Source organism: Erythrolamprus reginae, chromosome Z (assembly GCF_031021105.1).
Source record: "Erythrolamprus reginae isolate rEryReg1 chromosome Z, rEryReg1.hap1, whole genome shotgun sequence".
NCBI classification, from domain to species: domain Eukaryota; kingdom Metazoa; phylum Chordata; class Lepidosauria; order Squamata; family Dipsadidae; genus Erythrolamprus; species Erythrolamprus reginae.
Window position 1 is genome coordinate 48,128,297 of NC_091963.1, and position 16,610 is coordinate 48,144,906.

Here is a 16,610-nt window from a genome sequence, read left to right on the forward strand (position 1 = left end):
AAGTGATAGGTCCCAAGAGTTCTGGTCCAGCTGAGCTAATGCTCTTTTTACAGGCTTGGATATTCAAAATAACACTTCTTTCTTTATTCTTCCACACTGAAATTCACCAATGTTACATCTACAGTGCGCTAAACACATTCCAATTTCACAGGCTGAATTTACAAAATTATAAATCCTCTCTAATGAGCAGATTGTCAAATTCTAGCATCTCTTTATCTCTGGCTCAGGTTCAAGCTAATTTTAAACAGTTTTATCATGCAATGTTAAAAACTTACTATGCTGGAGAAATGGCAGATAGATCTTGTCTTCTTCAGTTTGCACAAAAGTGTCCCTCATTTCTGGCCACCTCCGGATATGATGTATTAACTAATTTACACATTCTGAATTAGCAGATTCAAAACCTCTTTCCCAAAAGCTCATCTTATCTTTTTTTCTAGCCTCCTAAATCTGGCATTTAACCAAGGACTATCTGCTACTTTCCCATTCTCTGAAGAAGCACTGCTTTCCATGCTAACGTCCGATGGATTTTCTACTAAGCTCTCATCACCACTACTCTCCCCCACTTTTCTTAAATCAGGGTACATTACAGCTTCTGAATCCTCCTCTGAATCTGACATTTCCAGAGGCTGACTGGGACACTCACAACCCCAAGTAGAGTACCGATCTACATGAGGCCTTAAATTGGCAGTGCCTTTAAGAAAGTCACATATAACTGGGTGGTAAACTAACAAATGCAGGTTGTCTATGTTTATGTTTGTGAACAAGGCGGCTACCTGCTGTTGAAGGGTATTAGCTGCAAGACCTTTTTAAAGGCCTGATTGAAGGAATGTGAGAACATGTTTGTAGGAAGGAAGCAATGGGTCAAGGCTTGATTTTTTGCAGAATGAACAATAAACCAACCATGTCAAATTGTAGATGCGTCTCATCGAACCCCTCTCTAGCAGCTTGGATGGTAACTATGATCTCATCGGGAAGATTCTCTGCTCTTAATAGGCTCCCTTCAAGTGCCAGAAAGTCATATGGAGCCATTGGGGCTCCAGATGAAGCAGAGAGCCCTATCTGAGAGAGATCCTGGAGTCTGGGATCTGCCAAAGATTGGAGATGATTGAGAGGTCCCCAAGATGGTTGACATGTCCAATGAGGAGCAACAAGAAGTAATTCGGCTCTCTCCTCCAGCAGCTTCCAGATCTATCTCAGAATGAGGGGGAAGAGATGGAAATGACAATGTGCATTGACCTTCTCTGCTCCCTGTGTTGGAAAGCGGGAATAGAATCTCTAGAACTGAGTGTTGCTGTGACTGGCAAACAAGTCCACTTACGGCCACCCGAATCTCAGGCACAGCTTTTAAAACACAGCCAGATGGAGATGCCACCCTGCTGAGTCTACCGAAGTACAGCTGAGCCAATCGACTTGTATATTGTGAACTCCAGAAATATATTCTGCCCTGAGTGGCAGAACATGAGATTATGCCCAGTGGCACAATCTCTCCGCTTCTTTCATTAGGTGCCATGATCTCGTTCCTCCTTGCCGATTGATATGGGAACATGCGGACATGTTGTCCGTAAGGACGAGGACGGGTTGATTCTGTGGGATGTGAAGTGGCACAGGGCCAAGGACACTGCCCTCAATTCCAGAAAATTGATGTTGGATTTTGCCAGATCCATCTGGGATCAGTGGACTCCAGATATGCTCCCCACCAGAACAGGCTGGCATCTGTTATCTGGGGACAGAAACACTTCACAGGTGATTGTGTCTATAATAGCCCAGAGGTGTAGCAGAGAAGTGTTTGGTATGAGATGGCTTTTGTTGAAGTTGACCAAAAACCTGTAGGCCTGCAACATTGAAATGGTAAGTTGGAGGTTGGCCTAAGCACACTGAGAAGATTTTGATTGGGTGATAATATATCCAAGTAGGACTGTAGGTGGAATGGATGAGCTCGAAGGGATGCCATCACTATGTCCAACAAGGTGAATGTTCTGGGGGCTGATGAGAGGCTGAACGGAAGGTCTCTATATTGATAATGAAGGCCCTGGTAACAAAAGCAGAGGAATTGCAGATGGGACTGGCGAACAGGGAATGTCAATAGAGGTCAATAGAGGGCAACCAATCCCGGCATCTGATGCATCCTAAGATGGAAGCCAGAGAGTGCATTTTAATCCATCAGTATTTGACATAGAGGTTGAGCTGTTTGAGGTTGAGAATGGCTCTCCACCCTCCTGAAATCTTGGGAACTAGGAAAAGGATGAAGTAAAAGCCTAAGTCCTCCTGTTCAGGAGGCACCCTCTCTATGGTCTCTATTCAGAGGAGATGGTTATCTCTGCCCCCATCTGTGATCGTTCGGTGGCCTCTGAAGGTGTTGAGAAATGGATGAATCTGTTGGAGGAATGAAATAAATTACATCCTGAGCCCTGATCAGATAGTTTGGAGGGTCCAAGCATCTGATGATGTAGCCTCCCATTCGGTCGCGAAAGATTGAAGCCTGCACCCAATGGGAAGGTCCGAGTTGAAGTCACTTGTTTCTTCTGAATCCTCTGGATCCTGTAGCACGAAAGGACTGAGAGAACTGGCAGCCTCTGTCTCGACTGGTGAATCTGTCCTGATGATCCATCCCTGAAAATACAACCTTTGGGTGTGGGGGCCCCAAAGGAAGGCTCCTAACGAAAGGGCTGTCGATGGTAGTAAGGTGTTGAATGCCTGTCAGTCCATCTTTGACTCCTGGGAATGACCTTACTTTTGTTCTTATCTTCCACCAGAATAGCCTCCAAAGGCTCACCAAAGAGTTTGGCTCCAGGAAAGGGAGCTGCTGCCAGTCTCCATTTGGAGCGGGCATCCACCTGCCAGCTGAAAAGCCACAACATACACCGAGAAGTGACACTTATCGCCATAGCTCATTAAGCGTAGCCTCAGTTGAATATTCTGCTGCTGCCAGTAATTTGTTTAGATCCTGGCACAACCGGGCATCATCAGGTCCCAAGCGGGACTATCTCCCTGATCCATATGATGGATGTTATGTTGAAGAAAGAGGCCACTGTAGCTGCTCTGACAGACCAAGCTGCCGCTTGATGAGACTTGTGCAAGATTGATTCTGCCTTTCTGTCACTAGGCTTGAGACTCTCAGCCACCTCTGAGGGCACTACTGCAGACAAAACGAGACTGGTCCAAAGCCAGAATGCAAGTTGTCCACTGAAGAAGAACCTGGTGCTGGTGAAGACCATTTAAGAAGGACCTGGTGATGTTGCATGACTTCCCCAAGATTTCTTGATATTCTCAATAAACATCCTTGAAGATGGTAAACAATCAGTCTCTTTTTCTCGTTCTGCAAACAGGCCTGCCACTGAAGGGGCAGCAGATTGGGTAGCCACTACCAATTTAGCCGTAAGCTTAGCTTTATGAAGTAGTGTCTTAAAAAGGGAAGTTTTGAATAGACCCATAAATAATGGTTGTTCTGCGGAAAGATCCTCATCTTCCGACAAGTCCTCATTAAAGATACTGCTCTCCTCACGGAGTGATTCCTCCTGGGATTTCTGGAAGTGAACCAAATGTGTTTCAGGGGCCTGGGCCCAGGTCCCCTGCAAGGTGGGCGGAATTGCAACATAAGTCAGGTTCTGCTGGATGCCCATGGCAATGTCTTGCGAATAGGCATTTGCAATCATGTCCTGGAGTGCAGAAGGCAACTGCTGCTACGTATCCGCCCCTTGGCGCAGTCCTGCAGCTGTAGGAATAAAGGTTGAAGCTGGAGGTGTCATAGGTATAGGAACAGAAGGTAAGGCAGTTGCTCCCACCTGAGGAACCTGGATTACTGCCTCCTCTATAGGCATGACATGTGTCTCTGGTTGGTGTTTAGGAGACCAATCTGCCTCAGCTGATCCATGGACTGATCTAGTGGGCAGATTTTGCTGATCCAGTGGGAAGATTTTGATGCAGAGGAGTGCTAGGTAAGGCAGGACTTGGGGGGGGAGGGTGAAGTAATTGTAGAGCTTGGTGGGATAGCTCTTGGGGAGAAGCCTGGGGTGGCACTGAAGCTGTGAACCCAGCAGCAGTTGATTTCCCCTTGGAAGAATGGCTCTTAGAAGAGGCTTTCTTCGCAATTGTAGGGGTTGCCACTGATTCTGCAACAAAGTCTGCAGTTTTGTTTGCCATTCTTAATGAGGGCTATAAGCACTGGAATCACAACAGAGTTCAACTCTGGCTGAAATAGTGGTAGGCTGGTGGAAACACTCATCCCTGGCTGGTGTTAATTAGTAATCAGGCCTAAAGCTCTCGGGAATTAAGGCAATACAAGTAAGCAGCTGCTCGAGATAAATGCCTAATGGCAAATGGCCAAATTGTGAACTTTTCTCTATTCAAAATGGCCACTGGCAGTTAGAGGCCACTCAAAATGGCTACTGGCATTGTAACAGGAAGTGTAGCATGCCTGTTCTATCCAAAATGGCCACCTGCATAGTAACAGGAAGTATGGCATATGTAGCCTATCCAAAATGGCCACCACCAGTCTAGGACTGCCTGTACCTCCCAAACATGGCTTCCAATGACTACAGCTGCACGAGTCATTCCAGATTGAAATGGGAACACCAGGGTGAATCCTAGCTGATCGCAGGCATTTGGGAGGTTCCAGCATGCGCCAAAGCTTCGGAAGGCTCCCAATCAGACAGGCAAGTATCATCTGCAGAACTTCTAATCAGCTGAGAAACACTGACCATCAATTTTGAGTTTGCAATGCTCAGCCGGGGTGGTGGTGGCGGCGGCAAAGCTGAACTGCTTAAACAAACATTGGAGTATGCCTTGTGACACCCAAGCAGGGTGTCATAATCAACAGCAGCAGCTTTAAAATGAGTGTAACCCCAGGGGGCAGGGACCTTCAGGCAAATTATTATTCCCCCAGCAGTTTAACCCCGTAGGGCAGGGATTCTAGCAACCAACAAAAGTTGGTTCACCAACTAGCCAGCCCATATTCCTATAGATATTGAATACAAATGTTTTTCTTAAAAAATGAAAGTCCAAGCAATGAGCTAAAATATTCAATTGATTACTAACGTAAGAAACATGTCCTCTTTCTCGGATTTGGTTTTGAAACTGGGGGCTCTTACAACGGAGCCCAGAGGGCGTGTTCAATTATTATAATTAATTCAGTCATCAATCATCTGACTGAGATTTAATCCATTGTTTGGAATCTAACAGCACACAAGAGAAAACTAAAAATAACTAGAAACTCAAAGCAAAGAGCAACCTTTGTTATATATTAGATCCACAGTTATACCTATTTGGTTATAGTTTCATTTTATTTATATCAATTTAGGATTAAACAAAATATCAGAATTAAGTATTTTAAAATATTTAGTATTTTTCTTCAGTATAATATTTCCAACTTTACCTTGCCTTTGCATCTGTAGAATTAACAATTTCTGATCCCAGTACATCAATTAGCATTTCAGCAGCACCCTCGTTATCATTTATCCTATCAAAGAATTTTAAAAGAAATTAATTCCACAACTGAAGTTCGATTAAAAAAAACCCATAATGAAGTATTTTGGGGTCATACAAAAGTTGCTTACACTGCACAATGTAATGGACTGAAAGAATTTCCTTCCATTTTCTGAAAAACCTCTTGATCCAAAAGAAATTCCACACAGTAATCATGACCTAAAAGTTTTAAATACTAGAGAGTAAGCACATAATACAGTTCATTTTTTTATTATTAATGAACACATATACATATAATCCACTGTACTATTTAACTATCCTGTTATGAAAAAATCCCTCCTTTTTATGATCCTGTAATCTCTTACTTCTGGTTAGAGCCTGGACAATTGAATGGAGCTGAGTGTTTATGGGCCAGATCTCCTTCCTGACACCATGCAGAATTCACAATAGGTATTTTTTTCTTGTTCCCTGGGAGAGAAATATCTGCCACTACCTAGAATTGAATTCTCAACCTCCTGAGCATCTTCTCATCTTCCTGAGTATCTCCTGAGATGTGAGCATCTTCACTACAAGGCCACCACATTGCTCATAACTATTCTGATATGTGTGCGTGTGCGTGTTTCAGATAGCCAATAGCAATAATTTCAGGATGAAATCAAGAGTAGAACACGTGTAGGTTTTCATATTCCTTTAGTTTTTACTTAGAGACACTTAAAAATCTGCCTAGTTTGGTTGTCATAATTGGTTGTTTTATAAATTTACTGATTATATATTCTATGACTAATCAATTTACAATATTCTGAAGAGATTTAATATATACATATCAACATAGCAAGTGTCTAGAAACAAAAACTGCATTTGGCAAGAACCTATTGAAATTCCTGTATCATTTTAGGAATTCTATTTATTTTCTACCATTCTCCCACCAATACAATATTTATTTTCTTACCATTGTAACATGCCCAGTGTAATGATGTATATCCCTGATTGTCAACAGGTATCGTATCTTCAGGTAACAATGATTGTAAGAGTGCTCTTAATACCCCAATATGTCCACAAGCAGCAGATAAATGTATAGGTGTACGTCCTCTGCAGTCTCGTAATGTGGATTTTGCACCATGATGAAGTAATGCTTCTACACATTCCTCATGGCCAGTAACTGCCTGAGAAAAAATTAATAAAATGTGCATTAAGCATGCGTATAGAAACTTGCAGATATGAAAAAATAAAGAAGCTATTCTCCTCAACACCAGGTTTCATCTATTTTGCTACAGTTGCTTTGCTGATATAAAAACTTATATGCAATACAGTTGCTTATTAGTTTTTATATCAATAAATGAACAAAGCTACCATAGAAAAGAAAATTTATAGTTCAGGATTGAACCATGGAGTCCTTGGTGCTCTCTGATCCTGGATATTTTCTTGCAGACTTTTCATTATCTAAGTAGGGTGATGTTATTGCATTGAACATCTTCTAGGACACTGGAGGTATTGCTGGTACTTAGTTGTGTAAGTACCAGCAACACTCATACTCACACACACACTCTCTCTCTCACACACACACAAACACACACACACCAAGCTCAAAGAGTACAATGGAGCTAGGTAGTTGTGGATATAAAAAGTCAGATGGGATCTTATGATTAATCCAGCTTGTTCAATAGTTGTCTTGCTGGACTAATGTTCTTTAACCAAATAAGACATCTTAGCTAAAATCTAAACCATTATAGTCAGACTGATTTCCTGGATTACACTAAGTATCTACATTACATTGTAGATGATATATAATGAAGTTAAATGAAGGTAAATCAGATGTATAGATTGATCAATTTGAACTCAGTCCTCCAACTATAGAAATACTCTTGCTTTGGACAAATTTTCCGTCTTCAGCACATTACCAAGACTTAAGATTTTGAGCTCTGACATTCAAGGCATGGAACTGCTTCCCACCAACTGCCCTAGTCATATATTCTTAAATATTAATGTTGTTTGACATTTTAATAAATGTCCATTCTGTTTTCTGATAAATATATTTTCTTGTATTCCTTTAGTTTTTTTCCAGCCTAGGATACCACACAGAATTTAATGTAAGAAAATAAAGAAGATTTGGGAAATATTCTTAAGTTATAAATTATCAACTCCATAAATGGTGAGATTCTGAAATAAAAAATAAAACAGATTTAGCGAATTATTCTATCTCACAATTTGGAATGCCTACTATTGAATTCCAACTCTCTGTACTCTATTTTCCCTTCTTATCAGTAGTTCCCTAGAAACTAAGTTACCCATTACTGCTCTTTAATCTCTGATGGCTGATGGCAAAGAGAATCTGAAAACAGATAAAATATATTCTGCCAGATCAATTGTGATCAAAATATGAAGTTGGATACAGATGGAATCTTTCTAAAGAATAAGATAATACACTGGAAGCCACTCTTCCATGGTAATGTAAATTACATTTTTTAAATATATGAATGGAGATTAATAGAGTAAACTGGATTTAGACTGTTGCAATATATTTTTAGTACAATCAATTGCATTTATAAGTTATGATTTCAGTGACACCTGCTTAGTCTGGATCCAACATAATATTTCTGTTACCTTAGTTTGAATTGCAGCAATGCTACCTATTGAAGCAAAGAGCAGGCTGGGGGTAGGGGGACACACCTGCTGTCTCTCTTACCCCTCTGTGTAATGCTGTTCTTCCCCATTTATCTTTGGCATCTACATTTGCTCCTTTGTTGAGCAAGGAATAAACACAATCTGTATGCCCGTTAAGAACAGACAACATCAAAGGGGTTCTGGAAGACAAAGGTAATATAAGGTACAATAATAACTTCATTCTACTATCATGCTTATAACCTGCTTAAATAGGGAGAAGGAATATAAGGAAACCTGATAGACGAGTTGTTAGACCTCCACCGGGAGTCAAGTCTTTATTCTTCCCTACCCCAAAAAGTACTGTGAAACAGAACTAGGATTCAAAGTTGCTATACTTTCTATTCATGTTATTGTTTTTAGTAATATGATATTATTCTGTATTGTAGTTTTCTTTAAAAAGAACTGCAAAAAACACTAACTCCTATTTTCATTTGCAAATATTCTCTAATGTATAGCCTTTGGATACATATTTCTGTAATGTATTTATGATCTTTAAATTATATTCCTAAATAAAATAATCATTTTCTGTTATGTTTTTATTACAACAACTAGATTTCTTGCTAGATAATCTGAACCTTTGCCTTTTGGGTCTGAATGGGGAGGAACAAGTTTAAAGTAATATGTGACAAAACTCAGTGGCAGTATATTGCCAATTACTTTAGTATCATGGATCTTTCATCTTTAGTTTTCAATGGGGTTATTAGGTATGCTTTGATAAAACTGATGTGCATTTTGGGGGTTTTCATTCACTTGTAGTTCCTGCTCAAACAGCAGATGATATCAGCCCCGTGAGGTATACTAAATCAAGAACTCAATTCCACAGGAATTCTTTTATTGAGAGTGGCTATGATTGCAGAATATCGAAATTTGATTATGTTATATAGAAGTCAGAACTTATAATTTAGTGAATTAGACATGGGTCTGTATGAACTGCTTCCAAACTCTGTTTATTGGGGACTTAAAATATATTTTACTCCTTGTTGCATTGGCAATGGAGCTGATGTAATTACACCAAGAAATTCTTCCTAACTATGAATAAGGGTAGATTGCCAGAAAAGCCGTTATACAGATCTCTTCCACCAATTTTGGCTTTTCCTACATTGTAGTCCCTTGTCACAACTACTTGCACCAGTCATTTCCGTATCAACCATAGAATATTCTTGATGACTTTGAGCCAAACATGCCTCCTCATAGTTGTTATGAGGATATAATTTAGGAAAACTCTTACTGAAGCCACCTCAAATTATCTCACAAAAAGGCAGTATATAATCAGAATAATAATGATATTACATAATTTATATTATATTATGTAATATCTATATATATATATGTATAGAATTTATATTATATTATGCCGAGGTGGCGCAGTGGGTAGAATGCAATACTGCAGGTCACTAAAGTTGACTGCTAGATCTGCAGGTCAGCAGTTCAAATCTCATCATCAACTCAAGGTTGACTCAGTCTTCCATTCTTCTGATGTGAGTAAAACGAGGATCTGGATTGTGAGGGCAATATGCTAGCTCTGTTAAAAAGTGCTATTGCTAACATGTTGTAAGCCGCCCTGAATCTAAGGAGAAGGGCAGCATTAAAAAAAAATGAATAAATAAATATATCCACGGTTGACCTCTCCAGATTCCTAAGAGGTCAGTAAGGGGCGTGCATAAGCGCACTAACATGCCTTCTGTCCCCTGTCCTATTGTCTCTCCTATAGCTCTTATTTATTTATTTATTTATTTAATTGGATTTGTATGCTGCCCCTCTCCGAGGACTCGGGGTGGCTCACAGCATATATAAAAACAGAACAATAATGTAAATCCAATTAATACTACAATTTAAAAACAATTAAAAGAAAAAATTATCGACCAAACATTCAACAATCATACTTAAAGCATTCAGTGGTCAGGGGAAAAATCTAAAAGTCCCAAGCCTGGCGGCAAAGATGAGTTTTTAAGCTCTTTTGGAAGGCAAGGAAGGTGGGGGCAGTGTGAATCTCTGGGGGGAGCTGATTCCAGAGGGTCGGGGCTCCCAGAGAGAAGGCTCTTCCCCTAGGTCCTGCCAACCGACATTGTTTGGTTGATTGGTCCCTAAGGAGACCAACTCTGTGGGACCTCACTGGTCGCTGGGATTCGTGAGGCAGAAGGCGGTCTCAGAGATAATCTGGTTCAATGCCATGTAGGGCTTTATAGGTCATAACCAACACTTTGAATTGTGTCCTGAAACTGATCAGTAGCCAATGCAGTCTGCGGAGTGATGGCGAGATGTGGGCATTTCTTGGAAGGGCCAAGACTGCTCACGCGGCTGCATTTTGGACAAGTTGAAGTTTCCGAACACTCTTCAAAGGTAGCCCCAGGTAGAGAGCATTACAGTAATCGAACCTCGAGGTGATGAGGGCATGAGTGACTGTGAGGAAAGGCTCCCTGTCCAAATAGGGCCGCAATTGGTGCACCAGGCAAACCCAGGCAAATGCCCCCCTCGCCACAGCTGAAAGATGGTGTTCTAAAGTTAGCTGTGGATCAAGGAGGATGCCCAAGTTGCGAACCCTCTCTGAGGGAGTCAATAATTCCCCCTCAGGGTGATGGGACGGACAGATGGACGTGTCCTTGGGAGGCAGTACTCACAGCCACTCCGTCTTGTCTGGATTGAGTCTGAGTCTGTTGGCACCCTTCCAGACCCTGACAGCCTCCAGACACCGGCATATTACTTCCACTGCTTCGCTGAGTGGACATGGGGTGGAAATGTACAGCTGAGTGTTGTCAGCGTATTGATGGTAACTCACCCCATGCCCTTGGATGATCTCACCCAGAGGTTTCATGTATATATTAAACAGCAGAGGGGAGAGAACCGACCTCTGAAGAACCCCACAAGGTAGGGATCTAGGAGTCGACCTCTGCCCCTCCACTAACACCGACTGTGACCAACCAGAGAGGTAGTAAAACGATGCCTCCCATTCCAAACCCCTCCAATCGGCGCAGAAGGATACCATGATCGATGGTATTGAAAGCCTCTGAGAGGTCAAGAAGCACCAGGACAGAGGATAAACCCCTGTCCAAGGCCCACCAGAGATCATCCATCAGTGCGACCAAAGCAGTTTCTGTGCTGTAGCCGGGTTTGAATCCTGACTGCCGAGGGCCTAGTTAATCGGCTTCTTTCAAGGACCGCTGGAGCCGGAGTAACACCACCTTCTCAACAACCTTCCCTAAAGGGAAGATTGGAGACAGGATGATAGTTATTAAGTATGGCTGTGTCCAGGGAAGGCTTCTTGAGGAGGGGGCGCACAAGTGCCTCCTTGTACGGAGCTGGAAAGGACCCCTCCCTCAAGAAACATTGGTAATCTCTTGGACGCAACTCCATTGTCACCTCCCTGCTGGCCGAGACCAGCCAGGAGGAACACGGGTCCAACAAACAGGTGGCGGAACTCACAGCTCCAATGGCCTTGTCCACTTCATCAGGTGTCACCAGGTCAAACTTGCTCCAAACAGATGGACTAAGATGGCCCCGTCACCTGACTTGTTGTCAGTCGACTCTGCACTCCAATTGGAGTCAAGGTTAGTCCAGATCTGAGCGATTTTGTCTGCAAAAAAATTTATTTAAAGCCTCGGCACTACCCTGCAAGGGTTCCCCAACTCCCCCCTGATTAAGAAGGGAGTGAGGCACCCTAAACAGGGCGGCCGGGTGGGATTCTGCAGACGCAATCAGACTGACATTGTATACATGTCTTGTCGACCTGATCGCCACTTTGTAAATCTCAATATGAGCTTTTACAAGTGTTTGGTCAGATTTGGATCTGGTCTTTCTCCAACGCTTCTCTAGAGTTCTCTTCTGGCGTTTCATTCCCCGGAACTCCTTGGTAAACCCAGGAGACTTCCAGGGTCTGTTGCCAGAGAGAAGTCGCAAAGGCGCAATTCGGTCTAGAGCCTCCGTCGCAGCCATATTCCAGGCTGCAGCAAGCAACTCCGCCGAACTGTGGACAAGTGAATCCGACAAAACCCCAAGCGCCCTTTAAAAACCTTCTGGATGCATCAGGCATTTGGGGCGGAACCTGTTAATCAGTTCCGCTTCCATGCGGGGAAGGATTGGAGCCTTAAAATCAACCCGCAGTAGAAAATGATCTGACTATGACAATGGCAACGTTTCTAAGCCCCTTAATATCAGATCATTACTCAACTGTCCTGAGAGGAAAACCATGTCGAGAGTGTGTCCCCTCTCATGGGTTGGGCCCTGAACTACTTGGGTCAGGTCCATGGTTGCCATGGTGGCCATATATCTTCTCTTCTATCCCTATATCTTTTCTTCTATTCTCTCATTGATATATTTTATTGCTATATTTTCTGTTCTATTCTCTCTTTGATATATCTTACTTCGAGTGTATCCTCTATAACCTTCATTGTGTATTATTGTGTATTGGACTAAACAAACAAACAAACTATGTAATAATAGATAACATTGAAAATATTTATGTATTTGATATAACAATTGATACTAGTATATTAAAAAGTTGATATACCTTATAGTTGTATTACAGTTACCTGCGATAGACAATACCACTGTGTAATTTCTCTCACTTTAGATACAATTATTTGAAACTTACTGTCCATTTCCATCTTGAATATCCACAGCATTCTGTGGTTCTGCATTTCCAATTAACAACCGCAAGCATTCTGAATGACCATTTGTAGCTGCAAAATACCATCAACAAATAGTAATCATAATCAATGATTAAGAACAAATCTATTTTGAAGAGTTACCAAAGTATATTTAAGATGTAATAGATATAACACTGATACATCATTTCTTTTTTTTATGAAAGACTTGAATCTACTAGCTGAAATTAATGGATCATCTTAAATCTAAATACATCTGTATTCAATCTTCCTCATGCAAATATTGTTTATATTACTTGAAATGTATTCCTTAATATAAAACTTTTTAAATTTAATATGCTCTGGTTGCCAGCATAATTGGAGGTGTAACTCAAAATAATAATTATCATCTACAAAGTTCCACTTGGTTAAAGTGGAAGTATGCCTTCTGTAATGGTACCAGGGCTCTGGAACGAAGCCCCCTAAATTCCACATGATTCCTACCTTGATGGAGTTCCTGGAGACCTTAAAGGTATGACTGTTCTTCCAGGGCTTGAATGAGGCGTGTGTTTGTGGAAAATTTTGCTGGATGTATTTTGTACAATTTTTTTGCTAAGTAGGCAGATTATTATCTTTTAAATCTATTTTATATTTTGCTTTTATCTTGCTATTGTTATATTGTAAAGTTCCTATATTCAATTCAATGAAATAAAATTAAATAAACTAATTTATTTTAAACATGGAATTATGCAATTGCAGTATAAATTAACAAGATTTCCTGCATACAAGAACAGGGGTTTTTTTTATTCAGGGGGCTGGGGTCTCGTGACTGCAGCACCGGGATATTTCCCTCTCTCCTGGGAAATGTCCCCAAGTCCCATTGCCCGGGGGTTCTGGTCCTTTTGGACCAGACCGGATCTCTCGTACAGGGAGAGTGACGCTTGGGACGCTGCCAGGGACCTGGCAGGGGCTGGCATGCCCTGCTGGGCGAACTGGCTTATCTCACACTGGCTATGGTGAAGTCGGACAGGCAGCCATACCTGTTCCAACACAGCTGCAGAGACTACCCAATGCCGGGAAGATAGCCGAATGATTCCATCTGGAAAGAGAATTGAAGGACTTACTTGCAGAGGGGAAGCAGAGATTTTCTGTCTATGATGGTAAGTGGAAAATGCCTGAATGGAATTTTAGACCTTTGTTTCTTGCTTGGTTACTGGACGGAGTTAGAATGGCCTGAGATTGAAGAAGGCAGCTAACTGTGCAACGTGGCATTTCAGCGAAAGCTTCTAAAATAGCGAAATTGCCCATCATTTGGATTATTTTCAACTATTTAATTGGTTCTCTATGAAATTCGCCTTTTGGAATTTGAAATTTTTAACCTTTGTTTTGGAATCCTTATCTTTCCTTTCCTCTATAAACAAAGAACATCGTAAGACAGGAAGTACGAAACAGGAAGCTACAGTAAAAGAGTCATTTAAAGCAGTGTTTCCCAACCTTTTTTGAGCCGCAGCACATTATTCACATTTTGAAAATCCTGGGGAACATTGAGCGGGGGGGGGGGGGGGGCTAAAAAAAAGTTTGGACAAAACCTCTCTCTTCCTCCCTCTCTCTCTCCTTCTCCCTCCTTCTTTCTCTCTTCCGTCCTTCCTCTCTTTTTTGCTCTCTTTCTCTCTCCCTCCTTCCCCCCTCTTTCTCTCTCTCTCTCTCTGTCTCTCTTGCTATCTCTCTCTTTCTTTCTCTCTCTCTCTCTTTCTCTCTCTTTCTCTCTCGTTACACCACACCGGCAATAGCCAGGGGTGGTGGCAGAGTGGTCGACTGCAAGCAGGAGCCCTGATGGCGGCGGCTGGAGGTGCTGCTGGATGCCGTACATGCTGGCGCTGCGCTGGGCATGGGCGTGGGGCTGGCATCTCCATCACGGCCCAGCCAGCGGGCCAATGCCAGCCCCACAGTGCCAGCATGTACAGCGTCCAGCAACACGTCCAGCCTCCACCGTCGGTCCCTCTGCCCTGGAGCTCCCACTCGCTGCCGCCATTCCCCGGCCACTGCCCGGTGCTGCTGCTGCCGGTGCCCTCCTGCTCCCGCTGCTGGTACCATCCCACCGGGCCCCAAAGGACACTTGCCGCCGCCTCCACCAGGGAAGCTCCAGCTTAGCGGGGCACTGCTGGTGCCTCCACCCTGGAGCTCTTACTCGATGCCGCCATCCCCTGGCTACTACCTGGTGCCGCTGCTGCTGATGGCCTCCCGCCGGTGCTCCAAAGCTCACGATACCACCAGGGAAGCTCCAGCCAGGTGGGGTGCTACCAGTGCCTCCGTCCTGGAGCTCCCGCTTGCAGCAGCCGCCCCCAGCTATTGCCCGTCCCCGCTGCTGCCGGCACCCTCCTGCTCCCGCTGCCGCTGGCCTCCCGCCGGTGCTCCAAAGCTCATGACGCCATCAGGGAAGCTCCAGCCGGGCGGGGTGTTACCGGTGCCTCTGCCCTGGAGCTCCCACTTGCAGCAGTTGCCCTCCACCGCTGCTGCTGGCACCCTCCTGCTCCCGCTGCCAGTGGCCTCCCGCCGGTGCTCCAAAGCTCACGACGCCACCAGGGAAGCTCCAGCCAGGTTGGGTGCTACCGGTGCCTCAGCCCTGGAGCTCCCGCTTGCAGCAGCCGCCCCTGGCTATTGCTTACTGCCGCTGCTGCCGGCACCCTCCCGCCGGGCCCCAAGCTCACCTGCCGCAAAGAAGGAAGGCACAAAGAAGGAAGGCGCAAAAAAGAAGCCGTGAAGAAGGAAGCCGCAAAGAAGGCGGGAGGAAGGACACTCAGCTTTCAGTCTCGGAAGCTGAGCTTCGCAGCACACCAGACCATGTCTCGCAGCACACTGATTTAAAGCTATTCAGAGAAGAGCTACATAGAGAAGACTTGGAGAATTGATCACCTAGCGACATCATGTGGCTGGAGGAAATATAACACTTTGCTACTGTTTTTTAAATACAGTATTCTAGAGAATGACCAGCCAATGCATTAAGGAAGTCAACGTTCAAGATGAAATTATTTGAACTGAATTAACTGATTTGAATTGATTTGATTTAATTGGACTGATTGATTTGACTGAAATTACATTTGTCATAGGTTTAAAGACAGTATTCTTGCTGTGGGAAGACTGATCAGCTAAACCCATGGAAGGAAGATAATGTTCAAGATGAAATTATTTCAACTGTATTAAACTGATTTGAATAGTTTTGATCTAATTGGACTGATTGATTTGACTGAAATTACCTTTGGACCGTCTGATTTGACTGAAATTAAATTAAATATTATAAATTGAAATTAAATACTTTTAAGAATTAAATGTCTTTAAGAAAATTAAAATTAAAATACATGTAAGAATATTTAAGTTACTAAAAAATATTAGCTCCTTCTCTTCTCTTTTCTCACAAAGAGAATTAGGTATACTTAATGAATTGGATTTTTTAATATTTTAATCTTATGGCAGCTTATATATATACAAATATACAAACAAGTGATATAAAGTGTAAAATGGAAGAATTATATAAGAGGGAAAAATTTAATGGCTTATAAATGATAAAATTGAAAATAGCTTTGATTATTGCACATAATATAGATGGGATATTTGGTAATGATTATGATTATCTTTGGACAACCATTTTCTATTTTCTTTTTTGGTTTTCTTTCTCTCTCTTTTATTATATTATTCTAATTGATTGATTGAATTATAAGTTGCTTATTTGATTTATGGTGATAAATAAAGTGGGAGGAAGGGGAAAAGATAAGGGAGGAGAGTTATAACAGGAGTAGGATTAATATGTGCTAACTATTAACTAGCACTAATTATGTTAGGTATTATATAGGAAAGACAGATGAAACAACAAAGAGTTAAAATCAATAGATTAGGGAAGATTATCACTGAGTTCGATAGTGGAAGACACTATCTTTGACTATTCTTTGACTA

General features: G+C 42.4%; 1 protein-coding gene across 8 annotated transcripts in view; it reads right to left on the reverse strand.

Moving 5' to 3' along the window:
- ANKRD28 (ankyrin repeat domain 28) overlaps positions 1-16,610 on the reverse strand; it is a 120,060-nt gene that overhangs the window by 23,255 nt on the left and 80,195 nt on the right. For all 8 annotated transcript variants that reach the window (XM_070727725.1, XM_070727721.1, XM_070727722.1 and 5 more), the window contains 5 exons: positions 12,671-12,758; positions 8,105-8,222; positions 6,371-6,584; positions 5,553-5,640; positions 5,372-5,455 (listed from right to left, as the gene is read on the reverse strand). In XM_070727725.1, coding sequence (XP_070583826.1) covers positions 5,372-5,455; positions 5,553-5,640; positions 6,371-6,584; positions 8,105-8,222; positions 12,671-12,758 — 592 coding nt within the window. The remainder of the gene's footprint in view (positions 1-5,371; positions 5,456-5,552; positions 5,641-6,370; positions 6,585-8,104; positions 8,223-12,670; positions 12,759-16,610) is intronic.